This window comes from Orcinus orca, chromosome 6, assembly GCF_937001465.1.
Source record: "Orcinus orca chromosome 6, mOrcOrc1.1, whole genome shotgun sequence".
Classification (NCBI taxonomy): domain Eukaryota; kingdom Metazoa; phylum Chordata; class Mammalia; order Artiodactyla; family Delphinidae; genus Orcinus; species Orcinus orca.
This window is the reverse complement of record NC_064564.1, coordinates 65,762,590-65,787,818: the sequence shown is the minus strand read 5'-3', so window position 1 is coordinate 65,787,818 and position 25,229 is coordinate 65,762,590. Positions and strand designations below refer to the sequence as shown.

General features: G+C 36.1%; 2 protein-coding genes across 6 annotated transcripts in view; one reads left to right on the top strand and one right to left on the bottom strand.

Annotated features, from left to right (window-relative positions):
- SPATA6L (spermatogenesis associated 6 like) overlaps window positions 1-25,229 on the bottom strand; it is a 102,804-nt gene that overhangs the window by 62,619 nt on the left and 14,956 nt on the right. The gene's annotated exons all lie outside the window — the stretch shown is intronic.
- CDC37L1 (cell division cycle 37 like 1, HSP90 cochaperone) lies at window positions 18-24,843 on the top strand. Of its 3 annotated transcripts, XM_033404381.2 has the most exons (8): window positions 74-324; window positions 5,803-6,084; window positions 8,977-9,070; window positions 15,966-16,081; window positions 16,444-16,566; window positions 20,305-20,469; window positions 20,655-20,726; window positions 24,243-24,843. In XM_033404381.2, exons 1-7 carry the CDS (start codon window positions 193-195, stop codon window positions 20,712-20,714), a joined length of 972 nt encoding a protein of 323 aa, XP_033260272.1. In that variant the 5' UTR covers window positions 74-192; the 3' UTR covers window positions 20,715-20,726; window positions 24,243-24,843. The 3 variants fall into 3 exon arrangements, with proteins under 3 accessions (XP_004279151.1, XP_033260273.1, XP_033260272.1); XM_004279103.2 differs by lacking the exon at window positions 20,655-20,726 and having other exon boundaries at window positions 18-324; XM_033404382.2 differs by lacking the exons at window positions 20,305-20,469; window positions 20,655-20,726 and having other exon boundaries at window positions 73-324.

The following is a 25,229-nucleotide window of genomic DNA, read 5'->3' as shown; positions in this document are numbered from 1 at the left end:
GTGGAGTACGTCTTTTTCCGCCGTCCGCCGGTGGCGCGGCACAGGCTGGCGCCGGGCGTGCGTCGGCGTCGCCGCCGGCAGAGGGATTCTGGGTAACGGCCCCCCCGGCTGGGGCGGCTGGCTCCGCGCAGTAGGTTCCGCTCACGGGAAGTCTGTTGGCAGTGGGGATTGTAGGGCCGGGGGTAGCCGGACATGGAGCAGCCGTGGCCGCCGCCAGGACCTTGGAGCCTCCCTCGGGCAGAAGGTGAGGCTGAGGAAGAGAGTGACTTGGACGTGTCCCCCGGTTCTCCTCGCTACCCGCAGCTGCCCGGAGGCGGCACCCAGGTGAGAAGGGGCCCGTGTTCTGCGGGGGGATGGAGAGGAGCCGTCACCAGGCCCCCAGAGCCCTCTGTCTCTGCGACCCTCTTCTGTGCCCTGTTCTGAGCCCCCACCTCCCCCTTCTCCCGACCCCGACTCCCGACCCCCAACCTCGGGCGTCGGGAGCCTGAAGCCATCCCATCACTTTGTAGCATCTACTGAGGTCTTCGAAGAGGGTCTGGCCATATAGCCCCAACCTTCACCTCCACGCACACCTTTTCACCTTGGCTAATTCCTCACCCTTGGAAGAAGTTTCTCCCCTCCACCCGTCTTCTGACGGTACCCAGATTTGGGACAGCTCACTCTATAACATTGACCCTTTGTCCTCTTGTGCCTGCTCTAATCCGAGCACTTTATTCTTTTGAAGGCACTAATATTTGTGCACAGTTGATGGGAACAGTGAATGGTTGTGTTTCAATAATTCACTGAGCTCCTGACATAAAGATTTGAGATCCAGTTTATTTCACTGACTTTTGACATCTGAGCAAATTCTGTAAACCTTGCTATTGATGCTGGCGTAAATCTCGCCCATTCGCGTGGCCATTTTCCCCTTACGTTTCTGATTTTAGTTTTGCTTCACACGATTCTTCAGTAAAAATATATAGGCACACGTTTGCCTTTTCCTTCAGACTTCTTCCTCAGATTCCTGCCGCTACTTGTGGTTTTCAGCCCAGCCTTCTTTCCTCTGAAACTTATCCAAATGTGATATACTGCCACTTAGGATTTTCTTGGTCCTATCTTGGGGAGTGCTTAGGTACTCATATCACCTTGTCCCGGTTTTTCTCCTAACCTGAGTGTTTTCGAAGTATATTTCAGGATCACGGACTAAACACTCATAGGTTCAATGAAATGGATTATAGGTATTTGCCTTCTAGGCTTCTTGCAAAATGGGATCCCCCAGGGCTTAACTGAATTAAAACTGTTTTTCTCTAGACTCATCTTGCTAGCTGTTAATGAAAATGAGTGATTTAAATTGTTTGCCAATAAGTGTAGGGTCATCGATCCTATGCCCAGCTCACAGGGTTGGTTGGCTGCACAGAGAAAAATGCTGTTTCATAACCACAGACTGTACTTCGGCCAGCCAGTCACTGGGAAAGTACAAGACATTTTTTTAGGAGGACAGAATGAGAGTTGATAGGTTGGTAGTCACCCACTAATTATGGATCACTGGTGTCATCTTTATATACAAAATGTGTTATATAAGCACATAATGAATGTGTTACAGAGATAGAAAAAGAATGAACAGCAGCTGCCATTGTCAGTTTTGAAGGAGTATAGAGAGGATAGAAAGGTCTCAAGAATTTCACTGCATTGTGGTTGAATCTAAAGAGTAACCTAAGAGAAACTGAATTTTAAAAATAGCTGTATATTAATTTATAAGCTTATTTAGCTGAAAGGAATTTTAGAAATGATTAGGCTTAAATCCTACATTAAAAGTGATTTCCCTGAGGCCATGTAGCTAGGCAGTGGCAGAATTAAAACTAGAATCCACTTCTGACACCTAGTACAGTGTTTTTTCCCACCTACTGTACTGCCCATCCTGTGATGTAATGTAAAATTTTATTTGTCTGAAACTAACTTTGAATGGTACTAAGATTTGCAAAATGATTTCTAATCCTAAATTAGTTCATGTGTTTATAACAAACCTACTTACTTGTCTTGCTGGATTTAAGTTTTAGAACTTAAGTTTTTCTTTTGGAATATTTGGAAAGAATAAAATATTTAATTCAGTTTATAAACATTTTATAATCTTTATAAAAACAGCCTTGGTATAATTTTACCAAATATAGGGAAACTAGCTATATTAATGTCATGTGTGATATATAGTTCTGAGATCCAGTTAAATGCAGTTTGGAACTTAGAGATCCTGTTTGGGAATTTTTTTTATGTAAAGTTACATTAGTAGACCTTAATGCTAACAGTTCTTTTTTCAAATCTTTGTTTATTAAAATATAATCAATCATCTCAATACATGTTGGATAGTTTACTCAAATGCCCAAACATAGTCTGTGTAGTCTGTGCAGAAGGATATAAACATAAATCATTTTTAGAATTTAGAAATAAGATTTCTGTGTTTGATTTGAGAGGTGATTTGAGAATTTGCTCCCGCATAATTTGACAATGCAAGATATTTCCATTTGTCCTTACCTTTCTTAGTATTTCTTTGTCTTTTCTTACAAAATAAATTATATAGCTTCATTTTTCTCCTCTTCCTAGTCCCTTTTTAAGCATAGCTAGTCTGCAGTTATTCTTAACCCTATTCTAAGGTAGCAAAAAGTAAAAATAAATACCTTACTTGGTTGGTTAGGACCAAGTGGTATCTGGGCTCCAAACCTGCTAAACAAGTAAAACATCTGAATAGCAAGTGTCCACATTCCCTCCAATAGAAATCTAAGTTTGCCTGAAGACTTAGCTAAAAAAGAAGCCTTGCATGCTACTTGTCTTAGAATTCCTAACCACCACTAGTCTATTCCAAGAAGTCAAGTCGTTTATTCATCTAAGATTTATTGCATTCTAGCCCCTCAAGAAGCTGATAGTTAAACAAATAAGCACAGTATTGTGTGAAAACACCACTGTAGAAATATGCATAACTTGGGTGGAGAGGGACAGGGTAAGAGGGAAGGGACATAATGCTGGAATCTGGGATGGAGATAGGAGGTTTAGGGATGGGGGAGTTGTCACATTGAATGGGGTGGAGGGGTGGGAAGGGGATGTAAACAATAAGCAAACAAGTAGAAGAGTGACTAGGACTGAGTCTAGAGAGATAATAGGAAGTGAGATCATGAGGGACCATGCCATGCCACAGAGTTTGCGCTTTATCCCAAGACTCTAAGAATCAGTAAAATTATCATATTTGTTTCTTGGAGAAATCACTCCAAGTCTAGAAGAGTAGAGAATGGCTTGAAATGAGAAAGAGTATATTTATATAATTAAAGTGTGAAATTACAAGGGCTTGAATAGTGATGCAGATAAGGGAATAGATTGGAGTAAAATTATTCTGAATACCTAGTTTGAAATTGATCTACATTTTGGCTAAGAAATCATAAAGAATGTGCCTTTAGCTTTTGTTTGATAGAACTGAGGAATATAAGGAATTAAACATCCGTCACGATGCTTTACACGTGGTGGTTCAACAAACGTTAAAAGTGGGCTTCCCTGGTGGCACAGTGGTTAAGAATCCACCTGCCAGTGCAGGGGACACAGGTTCGATCCCTGGTCTGGGAAGATCCCACATGCCGCGGAGCACCTAAGCCCGTGTGCCACAACTACTGAATCCTGTGTACCCAGAACCCGTGCTCTACAATAAGAGGAGCCACCGTGATGAGAAGCCCGCGCACCACAACGAAGAGTAGCCCCCGCTTGCCGCAACTAGAGAAAGACTGCACGCAGCAACGAAGACCCAGTGCAGCCAAAAATAAATAAATAAAATAAGTTTATTTAAAAAATTTTTAAAAATAAATGTTAAAACTAATTACTGTTGATTCTTAGTAGAACAGAGTCACCACCTAACAAAACTTAGAAGCTTTTGCACAGCAAAGGAAACCATAAACAAGACGAGAAGACAACCCTCAGAATGGGAGAAAATATTTGCAAATGAAGCAACTGACAAAGGATTAATCTCCAAAATTTACAAGCCGCTCATGTAGCTCAATATCAAAAAAAAAACAACCCAATCCAAAAATGGACAGAAGACCTAAATAGACATTTCTCCAAAGAAGATATACAGATTGCCAACAAACACATGAAAGAATGCTCAACATCATTAATCATTAGAGAAATGCAAATCAAAACTACAGTGAGATATCATCTCACACCGGTCAGAATGGCCATCATCAAAAAATCTACAAACAGTAAATGCTGGAGAGGGTGTGGAGAAAAGGGAACCCTCTTGCACTGTTGGTGGGAATGTAAATTGATACAGCCACTATGGAGAACAGTATGGAGGTTCCTTAAAAAACTAAAAATAGAACTACCATACGACCCAGCAATCCCACTACTGGGCGTATACCCTGAGAAAACCATAATTCAAAAAGAGTCATGGGACTTCCCTGGTGGCGCAGTGGTTGAGAGTCTGCCTGCCGATGCAGGGGACGCGGGTTCGTGCCCCGGTCCGGGAAGATCCCACATGCCGCGGAGCCTGCGCGTCTGGAGCCTGTGCTCCGCATACGGGAGAGGCCAAAACAGCGAGAGGCCCGCGTACCACAAAAAAAAAAAAAAAAAAAGAGTCATGTACCAAAATGTTCATTGAAGCAACCTAAGTGTCCATCAGCAGATGAATGGATAAAGAAGATGTGGCACATATATACAATGGAATATTACTCAGCCATAAAAAGAAATGAAATTGAGTTATTTGTAGTGAGGTAGATGGACCTAGAATCTGTCATACAGAGTGAAGTAAGTCAGAAAGAGAAAAACAAATACCATATGCTAACACATATATATGGAATCCTAAAAAAAAAAAATGGTCATGAAGAACCTAGGGGCAAGATGGGAATAAAGACACAGACCTACTAGAGAATGGACTTGAGGATACGGGAAGGGGGAAGGGTAAGCTGGGACAAAGTGAGAGAGTGGCATGGACATATATACACTACCAAACGTAAAATAGATAGCTAGTGGGAAGCAGCTGCATAGCACAGGGAGATCAGCTCAGTGCTTTGTGACCACCTAGAGGGGTGGGAGGGAGGGAGACGCAAGAGGGAAGAGATGTGGGGACATATGTATATGTATAACTGATTCACTTTGTTATAAAGCAGAAACTAACACACCATTGTAAAGCAATTATACTTCAGTAAAGATGTTAAAAAAAAAACAGAGTCACCAGGGTGTACCAGTGACTTTTTTTTTTAAACAACTTTGTCTGTTTTGATTAGGATTAAGTTAAAGGTTATCTATCTGATGTAGTCAGTTTTAAATAGAAATTTCCAATAATAACAACTCAGATTACCAAGGATTGGGATAACACAGAGAGAAAATAGAAACCAAGAAGTGATTACTTCTAAATAAAAGGTTCTTTGAGTGAAGAACTTGCAAAGCAAAGCTCTATAGAGGTCTGCTTTTCACCATGTTGAGTGATAAGATGATGAACTAGATTTAAGCTTTTGTTCTCATTATTCTGTTTCAGGATTATGAAGACTATAAATCAAATGTTTGTTGAGGTCCCGCTGTATGCAGGACACTGTGCTAGTTGCCAGGCTTTTTGTTGCTGTTAGTTGTCAGGGGAGAGGCACAAATTAACAACGAAGCTTAGAGTCTAGTTGATGAAACAAGGTCTATAATATAAAACTCTTAACTGCAAACACAGAAGGCTGGATACCTGTGTACCAAAAACATTGTACAGAAATCCGTGACTAATAGAAATTTGAACTGTGCTACATAAACATACCTGTTCTGTTGCCTTCTTCATTTCTTAAAAATACTGTTTTGTTTTGTTTTTTAATACAGATATATAGCCATGGAATTGAAATGGCTTGCCAAAAGCAGAAAGAGTTTGTGAAGAGCTCTGTGGCGTGCAAATGGAATCTCGCTGAAGCTCAGCAGAAACTTGGTAGCTTAGCACTGCATAACTCTGAGTCCTTGGATCAGGAACATGCCAAAGCACAAACAGCAGTATCAGAACTGAGGCAACGGGAAGAAGAATGGCGGCAGAAAGAAGAGGCTCTAGTACAAAGAGAGAGAATGTGTCTGTGGAACATGGATGCCATTAGCAAGGATGTTTTTAATAAGGTACTCTCTTTTATTGGACCATAATGAAAGAAGGAAAGACTGAAGTGTTTGTACAAACCAGTTGTGCATATCTGTTAACAAAGCAACAGAATCTTATAAACAGTATTCAGTGTTGACAGTTTAGGAAAAGTGATTGTTACAGAAATGTGTTATCCCCAGTAGTGTCTAATGTGGGTAGTCCTTAATCCAATTATATGGCTACAGCATAGCACACTGAATATAAGCATGGGTTCTGGAGTCAGACTGCCTCAAATCTCAACTTTTCACAGGCTGGCTTTTGACCTTGGGCAAGTCACTTCTCTAAGGCTCAGTTTCATCAACTATAAAGAGTGGGTATGAAAACTAAATAAGGTAACATCTTAAAAGTAGATAGCATGGGGTCTGGTATGTGGTAAAGTTCAGATGTTACCAGTGCTTTCTGATGTTGCTATGCTTATCAGCTTGCTTTCAATTTTGTAACACTAATGTATAGTTACTGGTTTTATCAAATAAAACAAAGTCTCTCACTGTTATTTACCAGTATGTATTTAGTAAACCTCAGACAGTAATCTGGTCTTAGTGTTACAAGCATTATTGCTGAAAGGAGTAGTAAAATACTTTTGCCAAGTTAGTTTATTAAGAGCGGTCTTCTGTTTCTCACTGGATTACGTATATAGGCCTTATTCTTTGACTTTTGTATCTGAAAAAGAAGTGGGCAATGAAATAAAGTCATTTTCATCTAATGTCTAAAGTAGTACTCTTTCTATTTGTACTAAACTTAACTCTCAAGACTTAGGTATGGACTGCTCATTCTTGTCTAAGTCCGCATTCAGTTTATCTTTAACCGTCATTATTCTCTACACGTAGTGTGTAACACTACTTGTTTCTGCTCTGGCATCCACTCTCAGCACTCCCCCCGAAGCACCTTTAACTTCCTTCCCCTGGACTAGCTCTGGTCCTGCTACAGCAATAAGTAATACACACAGGTAAATGTCTAGTACCACTAGCCCTATCAGTACTTCTTTCTTTAATGGAGATAAATTGTAAGAGTACAACATGCTTCTTGTAAAAAACAAAAACGTAAACCTGTAAAGTAGAATTGAAAGGCTTCCTTCATTTCCATTTCCCAGAGATGACCACTGTTAACAATGAGTCATATCTTTCTAGACTTTTTCTGTGATTGTACTAATTTATATATTTTTCTTTCCCCTCAACAGAATAATTCTTTCACTGAATGACTCGCTGTCTCTGTATATGTTGTTCTAAGGGATGTGTCATCTTAAGTATTACTTTATTTCTGGTTTGCATTTATACCCCAAAACTATTTAAAATAGTTTTTTTATTCCAGAGGGAATTGTCAAAACAATGTTTCTTTGTTTATAAAGTTAATGTCTCTTCTGTTAACACAGTGGTCACAAAGAAAATATTTTTGTCTCTTCTTTTAATTGTTTTTTTTTAAAGTTGGATTCTAACATAGCTTACATTTATACCACAAATTAATTAGGACTCTCTTTATGTTCCAGTCATTTGCTCAAAATCGTACATTGATTTTGTCTGGGAGCTTGAGACTTGAGAGGACTGGTCTAGGTCTGCGCTGTCCAACTTGATAGCCACTAGCCACATGTGCCATTGAGCACTTGAAATGTGGCTAGTCCGAATTGAGATGTGCTGTAAGTGTAAAATACACGCCAGATTCCGATGGCTTAGTATCAAAAAAAGTAAAATATTCCATTAATAATTTTTTTGTGTTGCTTACATGTTGAAATGATAATATGTTGGATATGTTGGGTTAAATAGATATGTTATTAATTTCTTCTGTTTCTTTTGCTTTTTAATGTGGCTGATAGGAAACTTTAAATTACATTTCTGGCTTGGATTATATTTCTATTGGACAGTGCTGGTCTAGATGGAGAATATATAAAGAAAAAAATGCTTTTATTTTGAAATATGTAAACTTGTGTGTTTCCTGATTGTAAACTGTCAGAGAGCTAGTTTTCAATTTTCATTTTTGGCAGTGATGATCTCAAGGTTTAAACGTGATCACATAATGTTCTGAGAAATTGTTCTGCCAGTTTTTCTGGCCAGATAAAAACTTCATCTTCGTCTGTTTTATGACTTATTTAACTGAAAAGAAGCACTTCCTTAATAGAAATTTGTACTTGATTTCAGAATCGAACTGTTTAGCCTCTCCTAAAAAAAGTTTACAGCAAAGGTCTGTTTTAGGTTTATGTCTTATCAAAAATTTTGTTGTAACTATACTCTATATGCTTTGAATTTCTGAGTTTGTTTCCAGCAAGAACTCCAAAGATGACAGTAGAGCTGCAAATATTTGATGGAAATGAATAATGCAAAACATAAATTATGCATGTAAAGGATCTTTCTATACCTGCCTTTGATAGGGAAATTCAGTTTTACAGAAGAGTTAATTCATTTGTTTTTCTCTGTTGATTTCTAAAATAATTGTATAATTTTCTACATATATATCACTTTAAATAAGACTAATGAAACTTCATTACAAGAAAATTTTAATTTTTTTTTTTTTTTTTTTTTTTTTTTTTTTTTGCGGTACGTGGGCCTCTCACTGTTGTGGCCTCTCCCGCTGCGGAGCACAGGCTCCAGATGTGCAGGCTCAGCGGCCATGGCTCACGGGCGTGTGGGATCTTCCCAGACCGGGGCACGAACCCGTGTCCCCTGCATTGGCAGGCGGACTCTCAACCACTGCGCCACCAGGGAAGCCCAAGAAAATTTTAATTTTTAACAGAGTTTTACAGATGAATTTAATGATGTAATATGAGTTTACTACATCACCTTTTTATAGTGTGTATGCGAAGGATTGCTAGGCATTCAATAAGTGAGAAAGAAAATCCAATTAGAATATAAAATCTGATTTTAACTTCAAAATTTTTTCCTTAGAGTTTTATTAATCAGGATAAAAGAAAAGAAACAGAAGATGAAGATAAATCAAAATCATTTATGCAGAAACATGAGCAGAAAATCAGACATTTTGGTAAGTCTACTACTTGAGTTTCCTTCTTTTGTAATGTTTGGTATCATAAATATGTGTACAAAAGGTGGATTTATAAAATGGGGACCAAAAAGAAGACGAGTGACAAACTCCAGTTGCATAGCTGCTTCTGGCACAGTTGTATAGCTCTTGTTTTAGACTTTTTTTTGGTCGTAAAAAAATAGAGTGACAGAGTAAACTGAATTGTGAAGAAAAGCAAAATTCAATCTATTATTATATAATCCTACCCTCTAAAACATGGTCTTTTTTACTACCTAGATTCTTTCCATTTCCCAACTAGTCTTTGCTTTTGTCTTTTTTCATCTTTGCTTCCTTTGTATCTGATTATTTTATGGTTGTAAGATTAGCATTCATTTTTTTCAGGTTTTGGATATGATGCTATACAATTTATGTAGATCCTTCAACTGTTATTCAGATAAATAATAAGTAATAGAATATAATTTATAATAAATAGTAAGTAATAGAAATACATATACAAAGAACTGAAAAATAGTTTTCTCTGTTGGGGAAAAGCAGTGGGATGGGGGTTGATTTTAGTGAAAGCTTCCCAGAGGAGAAACGTCTGAGTTAGATTATAAGGAACGTGTAAGAGTTCTCCATGTAGATAAGGGAGGCAAGGCAACAGCATGTCCAAAGGCAGAGTCGGGAAACAGTATGCTATGTTCTAAGAATTATAAGCAGTGACAATACTGCTGGAGTGAAAATGCTACTGGGAAGTATATATGTGTCAATTTAGTAAACATAGTTTTTATTTGGAGTATGTTAATAAGCTATTTAAATGACATTTTGAGACCTTTTTCCTATTGGTGTTTCTCTCCCAAAGTATTTAGAATTTCATTCATCCTTATGTCAGTATAACGGATACTACTTTAGATTTTTTTCCTTTTTTTGCAGTTTATTCATAGAATTATTTCATAAAGTTTATTCATAAAATTTATTCATTTTTCTCATACTTTTTATTTTTAAATAAATTTATTTATTTTTGGCTATGTTGGGTCTTTGTTGCTGCGTGCGGGCTTTCTCTAGTTGTGGCGAGCGGGGGCTACTCTTCGTTGCGGTGTGCGGGCTTCTCGTTGCAGTGGCTTCTCTTGTTGAGGAGCATGGGCTCTAGGCACACGGTCTTCAGTAGTTGTGGCTCGCGGGCTCTAGAGCACAGGTTCAGTAGTTGTGGTACACGGGCTTAGTTGCTCCATGGCATGTGGGATCTTCCCAGACTAGGGCATGAACCTGTGTCCCCTGCATTGGCAGGCAGATTCTTAACCACTGCACCACCAGGGAAGCCCTCATACTTTTTATTTTTAAAAAGTGAAATAAGTTACGTATTCTGTTTAATTCAAGAATAGTGTCTGAAGAAGTAAGCGAAGTTTATTTTTGCAAATATTATCATTCCAGTATTATTTATAATAGAAAAAATGGATATACAGTCATCCCTTGGGTAGATGTTAAAATCTTTAAATAAGCGGACCCCTGAATTATAAGAATAAAAAGCAAAAATTTTGTAAATGCATCTTAGTTGTGATAATGTGAGTTGCAGCTCCCACCTACAGCCCTTATTTCCCAGGCCTGCGCGTTCTGTAGGAAAAGGAGTACCATGTACTGATTACTCTTTCAGAGCATGATGCATCTGGTAGAATAGCATCCCTCAAGGTGCTTTCACACAGCTTGCATTCTGTAGGCCAGTTGCTTTGGAGCCATGGGAAACCTAGTGCATGTAAAATAGTTCCCTCACTTTTGCTATAAACTGAGTGCTGTGGTCAGAAAGAATTTTATTTGGGAAAATATCCCTACCTCACTAGGTGTAGTAACCCACCTGGCACTATAATTATGTGGGTCTTCAATAAAACATTTCACTATCCTATAAAACCTACTGCTTCTGTGTAGTAATGTTCATAAGACCAGTGAATTTCGTGAGCCTGTTGTCTTCATTTCTTTTGCTGTAAATTGAGTTTTGGGGTCAAGAAATAATGTGGTATGGGGAACAACTCATTTAGTAAGACCACAGATGCATTACTGGTAGAAGCATGGCAAAGAGGGAGGGCAATACCAGATCTCAAATGGTCTTGTTCAAGTGAGGAACCACTGGTCCCTCCAAAATGAAACGGGACCAAGATTATCAACCTATTACTTGATGGTTGGCTGGTCCTTCCAGCTTGATGGTTGGCTGGCCTCTTCAATATCGAGGTTTCAGCACTGGTTTCTGCTACTGGTAAATTAGGTATTCAGTGGCTAACCTGGAATACCCTTGATGAAGAGATCCCATGCTGTTGAATCTCTGCATAATCTCAAATATACCACCATGACTCCTTAGTTTATAAAATATTGTACAAACAATCAGATGGCTGTGGAAATATGTGACTAATAAACAGTTGTTTTGCCATTGCATGAGTGGGGTTCCATGTCTCATCCTTTAATACTAACCAGAGCCTTACTGTCTTCAAAGCCAACCAGACCTGACAGCCATTCCCAGATTCACATTGTGCCTGTTTCTTAGTGGAAATACACTTGACTTTTCGCTTTGGGCAAGATATCCTACTTGCCACAGCCCATTGGATCCCCAGAAATGTTACTAAGGTAGTAAGTAGGCTCCCAAAATTTTCCTGTGTTTTTATTTCCCACTTTCTGGCATGTTTGTTTGTATCATACCGAGACAAATGGGATACCTGCTCCTTCTTGCTCACCAAGTTCCATCAGAGTGCAGTAGACCAGTTTGCAGTCATGTGGGATGATGAGATAGTCAAAGTCTCTGGGGACTAAATTATGGCACAGAGTTGATGGAGAGACCTGAGGCAAGACAGTGAAAGTTTAATAATTGTCCCACCTGGGTAGAAGCAGATGTTTCTGGAGTTGTGTGCTTGTTGTAATAGAGGAAAAAAAGGCATTTGTCAGAATAATGACTACATTCATATAATCCTTTGAAGTAAACGCATTTGGAATAGCAGCTGTGATTAGAGCTTCTAGCTGGAGGCTTTCCAAACTTGGTTTGCATTCCAGACTCTTGGAAGACATGGGCCTAGAACATGGGAGGTTGTGAAGGGCTGCAAAGGCTTGACACTGTACTACTTTGTGGTCTCATGCGTATGTATATTCTTCAGACTTCCTCCTAAGTTTCCCTTATGGTATCTTTTGATATTTTTTGACTGTCTTTCTTATATTGCTTTTATTACCCCTTGTAATTAGATGGAATTTACCATCTAATGATTAATGGTACAACCATGTCATGGAATATTGTGAAGTACTGATTTTTTCCCCCATATTTATGTTTACTTATTAATTTAGTTAATTCATGTTTTATAAATATAAAATACCAATTTAGAAATAAAGTCTGTTTTCTTTTAAACTTCACAGAACAGTTTTCTTCAAAGTCATATGCATCTTTTTTTTTTTTTTTTTTTTTCATATGCATCTTTGACATCACTGTCTTTATGATGATCAGAGCTGATTTTTGGTGATCTAACACAGTTTTTCATGGCACATCATCTGTTCACTTCCAACCAAAGTTAGCTGTGATTCAGCATTTTTTTGAATCTGTGTGGGATGTTGCCACTGGAGATTTTGTTAAAAGCTGTAAATATTTGCATAGATACTATGTTAGAATCAGTTGTGCTGTAGGTGGATATTCAGTCTCTTCAATGTAATCACTTACATATTGCTTTTCAAAAACACATCAGTATCCTATTTTTGAAAAACATTTAATAAAAGTACTCTTAGAATGTGAAGTGAAATGAGTAGGAAATTAATATGTATGATATGATTCTAATTTTGATTCTCTAAAAGTCATTAAAAAATAAGCCAGAGGGAAAAATACATCAGAATGTTAACATTGATTACCTCTTGTAAGCATTACAGGTGGTTTTTATTTTCTGGATTTTTCGAATTCTTCACAATGAATATACTTTATTTTTATAATCTGAAAAAGAAATATTTTTAAAGAGTTTATCCTAAGAATTCAAGGATGGCTTAACATTAGAAGACTCATTAATGTGATTCACCATATTAACAGATTGCAATAGCATAACCACAGGACTTAGTGATAAGTTTGATGTGGGAGGAATGGAAATGTCAGAAGAATCTCTGAAATACCTGATTGGGTGACATGGAACCTAGGAAGCAATGTAGATGGGCAGGGAGAGAAGAATGGGTTCATTTTCAAATAAGATGAGTTTATGTGCAGGCATGTAGGTAGAAGTAGCTGTCTGGTGGTAGGTGATTGGGAATACAGGAGATCTGGAGCTCAGGATATATTGAAAAATAGGTCATATATCATTCATTAAGAAGTTCACAACCTAGTTGGGAGGTTTTTGGTATATTGACAAATTAAGATACTTAGTATAATTCAAAGGATTGAAATCTTATCATTCTATCAGTATAATGAAAAAAGGAAAGGGAAATAAATAATGAAGTGTATTTGGGGACCATTTTAGGAATCAGATGGAATATTGAGAGCTAAAGGGTGGATTGGGATTTAGACATTCACCAGAAAAAAATATATGGGTGAAGATACATAATTAAAATATTTTAATTTGTCAAAGTAAGGTTTTTCAAGCATTCAGAGAAGTTGGTTGGCTAGTTTAAATGACTAGATTATCCTTAACCAAAAGATTAGCTTAGGGCTTCCCTGGTGGCGCAGTGGTTGAGAGTCTGCCTGCCGATGCAGGGGACATGGGTTTGTGCCCCGGTCCGGGAAGATCCCACATGCTGTGGAGTAGCTAGGCACGTGAGCCATGGCCACTGAGCCTGCGCGTCTGGAGCCTGTGCTCCGCAACAGGAGAGGCCACAACAGTGAGAGGCCCGCGTAACGCAAAAAAAAAAAAAAGGATTAGCTTAATATTTGATGGATGAATGAATGAATGAATTGTTCATATTGTGTTAATAATACCTAGTATTTATCAGGTGTTTACTTTCTGTCAGGTACTGTTTTAAGTGCTTTATATGTATTAACTCCTTTAGTCCTCACAAAAATCCTATGAGTTATTTGCTGTTTTTAGCCCTCTTTTACACATGGGGAAACGTAGGCATAGAGGTATAATAGAACTTGCCCAAGGTGTGGTAAGGCCAATACTTGAACCTAGGCAGTTTAGTCCTAGAGTCATCATGTTAGATTGTGTTACTCTCCATTTGATTTTAAGTTTCTTTATAAATTCCAAAGTAATATGTGTACTTTCTGGTATGTTCTGTTCCACTAAGCCATTGATTCTCTTGATATATTTTGTTCATAAAATTCCACACTCTTCCCAGAGGTCTTAATGGACTACCTGTAATGTAACTTCTCAATTTCATAATAATTTAGTATGCATTTTTGAAATCAAGTATTGACAATTATTTTTCAGATAAAGAAAAGCTATGGTCATCCTCAAGTGTTAATTTTGTCTCAGTTATTAAGTAGTTTAAAACCTTTAACGTTTAGTGACACCCTTCTTCACAGCCCCTACAAGTGTCACTAACCCTTTCGTATATATCTTTCCTGCAAAAGAAACCAGAATGGGTAGGAATTTGGTGCCTGAGTAAGTCACAATGCTGCCCATGGAGAAGTAAACAGAGAAGCAGTGATCTCTCTGAATGGTTGATAGAGTTAAAAATATTCCCTCTTCAGAAGTTTAACAAAGCTAAGGCAAAATTGCTTTATAGGATTTATTTTATGGCTTCAGGTATAAGAAATAGAATTATGCTTTCTTTAGCTCTGACCACAGAAATTATTAATTAGATTCTTTATATAATTTGAGAAGTAGTTTAAAGTAACTTAAATAATCATTGTTTCTCAAAATTTAAAATGACCTAGTCACTGTATCCAAAGTGTTGGGGAAGTAACTCTCTAAAGCTTGTAAAACTCTTTATGAGAAAATGCTAAAATGCTTTTTTCCAATTTTTTAAATGAGGAAAAAAAATCATTATTTTTATTTAATTTCCATGTGTTGCTGTGTATTTCTCAGAAAGACATTTGTCCTCAGTTTTGTTTTTACTTGTGTTCTGATGTGGAACTTCAGAAGTTCATTTTGTGTCTAGAGGAAAGATTTATTGCCAGACTATTGAGATAGCCTTATAAAATTTCCATGATGACTCAGTAACTTTCTTGGTTGGACGAGTCTAAATAAAGCTCAACACTTTGCTGGTTCTGTTAATTACTTGGGTGGTATCAACTTTTTGACCAAATTTCTTAACTAATTTGGGTAAAGATGACAGTACACCTTTAGTAGTATTTGGACTGGTTTGGTATTCTGAAGCAAAATGGCAGCTATTTTCAAATATGCTTAACTAATTTTAAAAAGATTTTGTTTTCTATGTATAAACAGTCATCATGACTAAATGGTTAACGTCACTAAAATGGTTAGAGTATATTTACTATTATAACACTTACTGGATTGGTTTCCCATGCTGTTGACATTTTACCATATTATCTTAGACATATTTTAATAAATTAGAAGAAATGTAGTTTTTCTGAATCTTTTATTAAGTCTTTGTTTGCTCAGTGTAGTTTCTTGAGGTTTTGCTTTCTTATGCATCTTTCTAACAGAAAAATTTGTATTCTCTGAATAAATAATATTGAATCTCCTGAAATTATCTGTACTTACTTTAGCCTAGAATGACCAGGAGTCTCTATTTGCCTGGGACTTCGGGCATTCCCCAGATGTAGAACTTACGGCTTTAAACCAATCACCCTACTTTAGCCTGACATTATTTGAAATAAAGTTTGCTATGAATTTTGAAAGCTATTTCCAATATGCTGGGTATTGCTTTCTTATTGCTCTTCATTTGCTCTTTTACCATAACATACTGCTATGGTAATGTGAGTTGTCTTTAAAGAGAATCATTTTAAAATACCATTTCTTTGCTTACAAGAGGAAAGTATTTGACATTCATGGTTTAATTCTTTTTTTTACAGGTATGTTAAGTCGATGGGATGATAGTCAGAGATTTTTGTCTGACCATCCATACCTTGTATGTGAAGAAACGGCTAAATATCTTATTTTATGGTGTTTTCATCTAGAAGCTGAACAGGTATCATGTGAAACTTGAATTTCTGGGAACATTAGTGGAATTCTGATTTACTTTTTTCTTTTGTTTTTTCTGTTACTTTAAATGAAAGTAAGAAGGTCATTAAATGAAATTATAATTTTGTTTTGTTTTCACATCTACTTGAGCTTACTGTTGGAATTTTTTTTAGTTATTTCAGTTAGCATAGGGAAACTTGTTTCCAATGTGCTTTCCCTGCCTGCCTGCCCCCTCACCTCTCTTGTTCCCATGTATTGATACTATAAACCTTTTTCTTTTTTAACCTATTTAAAAATCATATTTTAAAAATCCAAATAGTAATCACAATATTAAATATATTTCTTATAATTTTAATCTGTTACTTTCAGAAAGGGGCTCTGATGGAACAAATAGCACATCAAGCAGTTGTAATGCAGTTTATTATGGAAATGGCCAAAAACTGTAATGTGGATCCAAGAGGATGTTTTCGCTTATTTTTCCAGAAAGCCAAAGTAAGTAGCTATTTGGTATTGTTAAATGGGAAGGCTAGGTTTTAGCTGAGACCTCTTTTGTCCATACACATCAATGGAAGCCATCCAACCAGGATGCCACAGGCTAAATTCTGTAGATTTTATAAGGAAAAGAAAAATTATATTGTTGTTTTCATGCTAATATAGATTTAAAGGAGCTATATAAGAAGCTATACTATACAGCATGTATGTGAAATTGAGAGCCATTCACATGAATGTATGTATTCAGGAAAATTAGAGGAATGGTTAAAAAAAAATCTGTAGTACACAGAATATTATGCAGCCATCAAAATTATATTTATGAAAAGTTTTTAACCTGAGAAAATGCTTTGCTATAAAGTCAAAAGAAGTGATACATGTTTATATATACAGGATGAAGTCAGCTATATTAAAGAAAAATAGGTATGTCTAGAAAGATTAAATAACATTTCACACTCACTAAATTTACTAATTTAAATTATTACTATAATTTAAAAGTTGTACAAGAAGTAGAGCAATAAGAATTCACATGCACTGACTCTAGGAGTATAAATTGGTATAACCTCTTTGGAAAATTTCCTTGTAAAGTTGAACAAGACAAGTGCTTACAGCGAGAAATTCTCCAAGGTATATACCCTAGAGAAAAATGTCTCAACATGTGGTCCAGGGACACTTGAGGGTTTTCAAGACCCTTTCCATTAGTCCTGAGTCAAAACTATTTTCATAATAATACTAAGATGTTATTTGTCATTTTCACTCTCATTCTCTCATCAGTGTACAGCATAGATTGATACAGAAGCAGATGTGTGAATACAGCTATCTTCTGTTAAGCCAGACTTCTCACTAAATTGTTTGTTTTGAAAATAGTTTTTTTTTAAAAAGTATGTTATAAATGTTAACATGTAATGAGTTTGTTATTATATTTCAGTTAATATATATTTAATTCCTCAGTTTTAATTTCTAACACATAAGTATTGATAGATATAGCCCGCATAAACAGGAACTCTTTAGGTTCCTCAATAATTTTCAAGAGTATGAGGGAGTCCTTTGACTATAAAGTTTGAGAACTGCTGCCCTAGAGACACTCATGTATGTGCTTAATAGAATTGTTCATAATAGCAAAAAGTCTGGGAACAACCCAAATGTCTGTTAACAGTAGAATGAATAAATTGTGGTATATTCATTTGGTAATATACTAATCAGCACTGGCATGGATAAAAAGACAAGAAAGCAAAAAAAAACCAAGTCTTAGAATGATATATCTGGTATCATTTTTTTAATTTTATATTTTTTATAAAGTTCAAAAACAAGCAGAACTAAATATATTGTTGATGATACATAAATTTTAAGCAGTAAAACTGAAGAGGCAAAGGAGTGATTAGGACAAGTTACAATAATGGTAACCTCAGAGAGAGATGGAATGCTCTTTGAAACTCATCTCTAAGATACTAGTAATGATCTATTTCCTAATTTTTGTGGGTACATAGTGGGATTTTTGCCCAATAAATTGTACGTAAATATTTTACATGCTCTTTTTTGCATATGTGATACATTTTAGCATACACAATTAGAAGTTAGAAGGAAATATACCGAAAGTTTAATTTTGATTATACCTGCGTCGTAGAAGTATAAGTGATTTCCATTTTCTTTTTCATATACTACAGTCAACATATTTCCTTTTATAGAGAAAAACATTGTGTTTTTAAAATAAAAAAAAGTAGTGTGGCAGCAGTCCTACCTTCTACTTCTACTGTTAAAATACAAAATTTTCCCAAGACAGTAGTTTTAATGAGTAAACAATTTTTTAAAAAAATAAACTTATTTATTTATTTATTTTTGGCTGTGTTGGGTCTTTGTCGCTGTGCGCGGGCTTTCTCTAGTCGCAGTGAGCAGGGGCTACTCTTCGTTGTGGTGCGCGGGCTTCTCATTGCGGTGGCTTCTCTTGTTGCAGAGTACAGGCTCTAGGTGCACAGGCTTCAGTAACTGCAGCACGCAGGCTCAGTAGTTGTGGCACCCAGGCTTAGTTGCTCCACGGCATGTGGGATCTTCCCAGACCAGGGCTCGAACCCGTGTCCCTTGCATTGGCTGGCAGATTCTTAACCACTACACTACCAGGGAAGCCCTTAATGAGTAAACGATTGAGTTGGTATTTTAGTTAGGCTTCTGATGACTATTCTAAATTTTCACTTGACACATAGGCATTAAAAAAAAAAAATCATACTTTCTTTTTTCATCTTACGTTAATGGATATGTTTGAACTAGTGCTTAGTAAGATAATGGAACATAGTCAAACTATATGTATCCTTGAAATTTACTTTGACAAAATAGAACTGAACAGCTATGCAGTCTTAGATCTTAACATTGTGCTCTTAATAATTTCTTTTAAATTAAGGAATAACTTTCATGAGGTGCTTGCTTTGTGCCAGGTATTATTCTATGCACTTTACATGGATTAACTCATTAAATCCTCATAACATTTTATAAGGATTTTTATTTCTTTTTTACAAACGAGAAAATTAACATAGAGAAACTGAGCAAGTGACCCATAGGTTGCTTAATAAAACAAAAATCAATCAAGTCTCTCTAGATCTAAATCCCTAGGCCTTAGGCATGAAGTAAGGTCAGCAGTTGTGTCACTTGATTCCTTTAATGGTTTGCTACATAACCATTTCAGAAGGACTACTTTTGGATATGAAGGCTAACATTGCATGTGTCCACACGAGTACCATATATTGACTAAAGTGAAATGCTATAATATAATTAAAGAAATGATTCCTAAATTCTTAAAAAGACAGAATGGCAGCACAGAACATTGTCTGCATTATTTGTATAGATATTGATGCTAGTAACTAATCCATAGGTTTTAATCCAGTTACACAACGTAAACTACGTTAAAGAAAAAAATCGCACTGCAGACGAATGGGCCCATTGATATTCAGGAATGAGACTTCGACAAAATCTCTTCCACCACTTGAACTTAAATTCTGTGATCTATTGTGTAGGATGTGCTCTGTGTCATTTTTTAATCTGCAAAGGAAACGTTTATAATTGGAGGCTACTGCCAAAAGGATGTTTTGCGTTAAGAATTTTGCTTTATATTATATACACCTTGGGAGAGAATTCCCTTCCCTCAACATAACTCATCGTACTTTTTTCTTTCCATAATCTTGAAAAGAAGGTACTTCCTTAACTAAAACACTAAGGTATTTTCATAACGAAGTTGAATGTTGAGTTTAATTGGCTTTCATGGCTTTTACAAATAGGGATTTTAGGGTCAGAGAATTACTAATAACAATAATAGTGTTCCCTCATTAATTGGTAGAGAATTAGAAGGTTTAAAGAATATCCCTTGGCTGTTGCTTGGCAGTGGGAAGAGGAGAGGAGAAAATGAGAGGTTAAATGAGGACTATTTTGGATCCTGTCAAGAATATAGATAAATCAAGAGAAATACAGAGGAAGCCTACCTTCTTTCATTTTATTAGTGTGTATGTGTAAAGACGGGTTGTTTCTTATTAGTTTGTTTTATTTTGCTGAAGCAGAGGGAAATGGAACAAACCAATCTTTAATATTCATATGAAACAGGCAGTTTTCAGAAATCTGACAGAGATCTTGGTGGTTTCTACGTTGAAACTATTCACCTCATCTTTACTTCTTCCACTTCAGGCCTAATATATGCTTGCTAGAGTTTACTCTGGTCTGGAAGTCTTGAAAAACACAGTCTTTATTTTTTGTGTTTTCTAGGCAGAGGAAGAAGGTTATTTTGAAGCATTCAAAAATGAACTTGAAGCTTTCAAGTCAAGAGTAAGACTTTATTCTCAATCACCAAGTTTCCAACCTATGACAGTTCAGAATAATGTTCCCCATTCTGGTGTTGGATCTATAGGTTTATTAGAATCCTTACCACAGGTAAGTTGGAAAAGTAAATATTTATTTTATAAATGTATTAGTTTACATAATTTTTGTTCTTTTGAACTTCTCTTTCTTCTTATACATTATATATGTGTGGTCATTTTAAATATTCTTGCCTCAGAAGATAACTCTGAGTTTCATCTCATGCCATGTTTTAGCATTAAATCTTGTTCATCTCTTAGGTATTTAGAGAGATACCAAATTCCACTCCTTTAAATACAGAAGGGATGAGGACCACCTAAGCATTCTTAAGGGCAAGTGTTACCTATTGATCATCTCAATCATAAACTTCTCAAGATGGCTCCTGAGGAACATCTCCATTCTAAGTAGAACTATACTGTTAAGATTTATTGAGATGAATTAGCTTCAAAGCATATGTCCAAGTAGCAACCAAGATGATCTGTTGCATGAGTTTAGTAGTATTATCTTTTTGAATGTTGGTGTTGCCTACCAGATGTAACATTTTACTACAAATTAATGTAACTTATGCTAAGCTGTTCTTTATGGTAATATTGGCCAACTCTTTGAGCCCCTTGGAAATCTGCTATTAGAATAAGCTAAAACCATGTCACTAGTGTGAAAGAATTTATGTCAAAGAGGAGGTTGGACCACAGGTCTGCCTGATTCTACTTAGGATTACTGTTTTAAGTTATTAAAAGTTACTGCCCATTTTGGTTCTAGTAGCATTTAAATTGAACCAGTCATCTCTCATTTCTCATTTTCAGGCCCTAAGATTTTAGGAACAGCTTTAGCCAGTTTAGCCTGTTGCCTACACAGTGAAAGGGAAGTCTCACTCAAAAGGCAGTGTGGGGCTTCCCTGGTGGTGCAGTGGCTGAGAGTCCGCCGGTTTGTGCCCCGGTTCGGGAAGATCCCACATGCCGTGGAGCAGCTGGGCCCGTGAGCCATGGCCGCTGAGCCTACGTGTCCGGAGCCTGTGCTCAGAGTGGTAGAAATTGAGATTTTCAATATCTTGACCTTATGTATCTATAATTTCACTATTCTGGTTATATGTATTGTAGGCCAAAGGGACAATTTAAGGAAAGCAATTGATCACATTCAACTCAGCCAAAAATATTATTTTCAAGGATAGAAATAATTAAGGTCCGATTTTTAAATAATTAGTAATGTTAACCCTTAGTTAGACATGTAAGCAATATTCTCTCTCAATTTGTCCTACACATTACCTCTTAATGCTGTTTAAATAAAATGAAAATTTTCTCTTCAGTTCTGTGAGAAATAGCCCATAGGGACGCAGTCTTTCCAAAGGAATTTTATGACTAAGTCTCTGTAAGTTCAACATATAAACCTCCTAAAACTAAGGTGTTACATAATGAATGCAGAGGAAAAGACTTTTGAAGGATGTTGTTGATTCTAAACGTAAGAGGGAAAAGATAAGATTTCAGCTAGATCCACAGAAACACTGTTATTTGAGAGAAGGATAAGATGATAGATAGGATAAGATGAGAGACAACCTGAGGAACTAAGTTGTCAGCTGAGAGATTTGGAAGAAGAGCTTAACCATAACAATAACATCCCATTTTTATTATATCAGTTTATAAATTGCAAAACACTTTTACATGGTGTCTCATTTAATCTTCTCAAAAATGCTGTGACACATTTTCATTCATTTTATGGATGAATAAACTGAACCTCCTGGAGGTTAAGTAATCTACCTGAAGTCAATACAGTAAGTGATGGAGCTAATATGCTAATCCTGGATTTCTGTTCTACTCCATTGCTCATTCATTCTCCTACATCAGGGGTCCTCAACTGCCGGGCCATTGACTGGTACCGGTCCGTGGCCTGTTAGGAACCGGGCCGCACAGCAGGAGGTGAGCGGCGGGCAAGCGAAGCTTCATCTGCTGCTCCCCGTTGCTTGTATTACCGCCTGAACCATCCCCCACCCCCACCCCGGGCCAGTGGAAAAATTGTCTTTCACAAAACCGGTCCCTGGTGCCAAAAAGGTTGGGGACCACTGACCTACATCATAGAATATTGTTGAATCATATGCTAGAAATAGGACAAGACACTCAGTTGTGTGCTCTTGGGAGGAACTGGTCTCTGGGACAAGAAATGTTTTGAGTATGTTATTAGATGAGAATATAGGGTAATCAGTGGAATTTAAGTGTACATTAGGTTAGGTATATTGATTGCTTTTTGTTTTTTTAAGTCTCCTCATGATGATGTCTTCAGTTCTTAAGGAGGTGGGTAGATGAATTCTAGAGAATCTCTTTAGCCAGTTCTAATACTCAAAATTCTCCATGAAAATCTGGAGCCTAGTCTTAATAGAGAGTAATTGTAAGCTCTGTTCTGAAGGCCTTTGGAATTGGGCCTGGATGGTCAGAAAAGATCTTAGCACTCTGTTTCTTTGGAGAATGGGATAATGTAACAAGATTATTAATAATTTTTTATAAAACTTAAATTTGGATAACACTTTAGCTTTTAATCTTTTTTTAATTGACAGCAGTCTCGTGAAATAAGCCAAATACCATTATCATTAGCTTTGAGAGAACTAAACCAAGGCCTCTTGGACAGAGATATAAGTAACAGTTACCTTAGGCTTATCCTGTATACTAGCTTTTAATGTTATTAAATTTTGATGAATTATTTTCTCTTTGAGGATGGCATTATACTAAGTGGAAGAGGCAGGGTTAGAACTGAGGTCCAAAGTTATTTTAGTGTTCCAGACCTCAGTCAGTTATTTGTGCCACTTCCTTTATAAAAACCTGATTGAGAATAATCCAACTAACTTCTGGCTTACTTTTTGATTTTTACAATAAAAGAATCACAAAGTATTGTACTTTATTAAGGAGACCTTTTGAAAACCCTGCCTCCCTTTGGTATGGGGAGGTTTAAGATATCTATGCCCTGTGTGGACTGTTTTCCTCATTGATGTTTATTAAATAAGATAAACAGATGAAAGTAGGTGATACATAATAAAACTCTTAAGTATGAGCAGATATTCAGAACAACTGATAAAACTGAATTCTTGGGGAAGAATTTCCTAAAGTCCTAGGTCTTAAGGGCTTAGGTCTCTATTCATGATGCTGTAATAATAATGGGTTTATTTTTGCATTTATTGAATAAAGTTTTCTGTTCCTAGTTTTAGAAATGAACAAATTAGAATGTTTTTGAGTTCTGCTGTTTAAAAAATAAACAAAACCTAAATTAAACTGTTATTTTGTTTTCAACTTTTTAAATACGAGTCTAAGTACCTTTCAAAAGATTAACAATTTCTCACTTGGGTTTGTTTTAACCTTTGAGAAACCAAAATAGACTCTGAAGATAGCTATAATATTTACTTAGTAAATATATTTTTTCCTTATTCAAGTGTTTTTGTAATTTTAGTATTTACTGTTATAATTAGTAATCTTCGTAATACATATAATACATTGCTGGCTTAAAGCCATGTTTATCTTTTAAATTATCAGTAGCTATGTGCATATAATCATATGGAAGATATAGTCTTATATGATTAAATAATTAAAATTATAGAGTTTTGTTAAACAGAGGAAAAAGGTAGTGTTTATTACATTTCTATTTTTCACATACATCATTCTCTCTTTATCACATCTCTTTGGATTAAGTGGTAATAATCTATTTAATTTTTTTCTTTATCTTCTTGGGTTTCAACCCAAGTCTGACTTCAAAGTCCATCTTTTTTCCTGTTCTGCTATACTGCAGAGAAATAGAGAATGCAAAACTGAATATGCAACTGCATATACTGGCATAAAACTGATTATCATTCATTCATTCTTTTTTCTTTTCAGAATCCAGATTATCTTCAGTATTCTATCAATACAGCTCTCTGCAGTTTAAACTCAGTGGTACATAAAGATGATGATGAACCCAAAATGATGGACACTGTGTAATTTGGTTAAGACTGCTGAAGCCAATTGCTATTTTGTTACAAGAAAGGAAGAACTTGGCTATTTTCTTGACACTTTTATGGGTGCTGCACTTTATTTTTGTTCGGTTTTTGATGGGAGGGAAAACAAAGAGTACTGAAACGTTTTGTAAAATTTTTTTCATGTGCTGCTAGGTTTTTTTGTTTTTTTTTTTTTTCTGAAGAGAGGAGTGGTACCACATGTTGCAAGAAGTCAAACTGGACATTGTTTTGGTTTTTTTAGCTACTAAATTTGCCTTTAATCTTATTGTTCTCAATTTTGGAATCAAAGTATGAAAATCTGCACAAATGCAATGTTTACAAGAACTGGTTAATTCTAGGAGGCATCTGCTACAGTCTTTTTATATGGATATGTACATGTCCTACTCTACAAAAATGATTAAAGATAAAAATGTACTTGTATCCTATTGCTAATTTAGCTGTCAAATCTGGTGTTTCATCATATTAAAAGCAATAAATCAGTAGTTGATAATCTACTTTACTAAGTAAGCGGGGTGGTACAAATTAAAACAAAATATTTCTCCTTAAAATAATATTACATTTGTTTTTTCGGCACCATCAGTTAAATCCTTGACTATAATATCAATTTTATATAGATACTAAATTTATCCCCAAGTATTCTCAGAACTATATTCCTTAGTAGTTGATTTTACCCTGTTGACATTTTAATATTAGGGTTATATAGTGATATAAAAAGTGATAAAGCTAATACAGATTTTTTTTTTTTTTTTACTGAGAGGAACTTCAATCTCACTCTTAATTTCTTTATTTGACATAGTCTGGGATCTCTCAGGGAGCAAGTTTTAAAAGAATACTAATGGCCTGTAAGAACAAATAGGGAAAAATAATC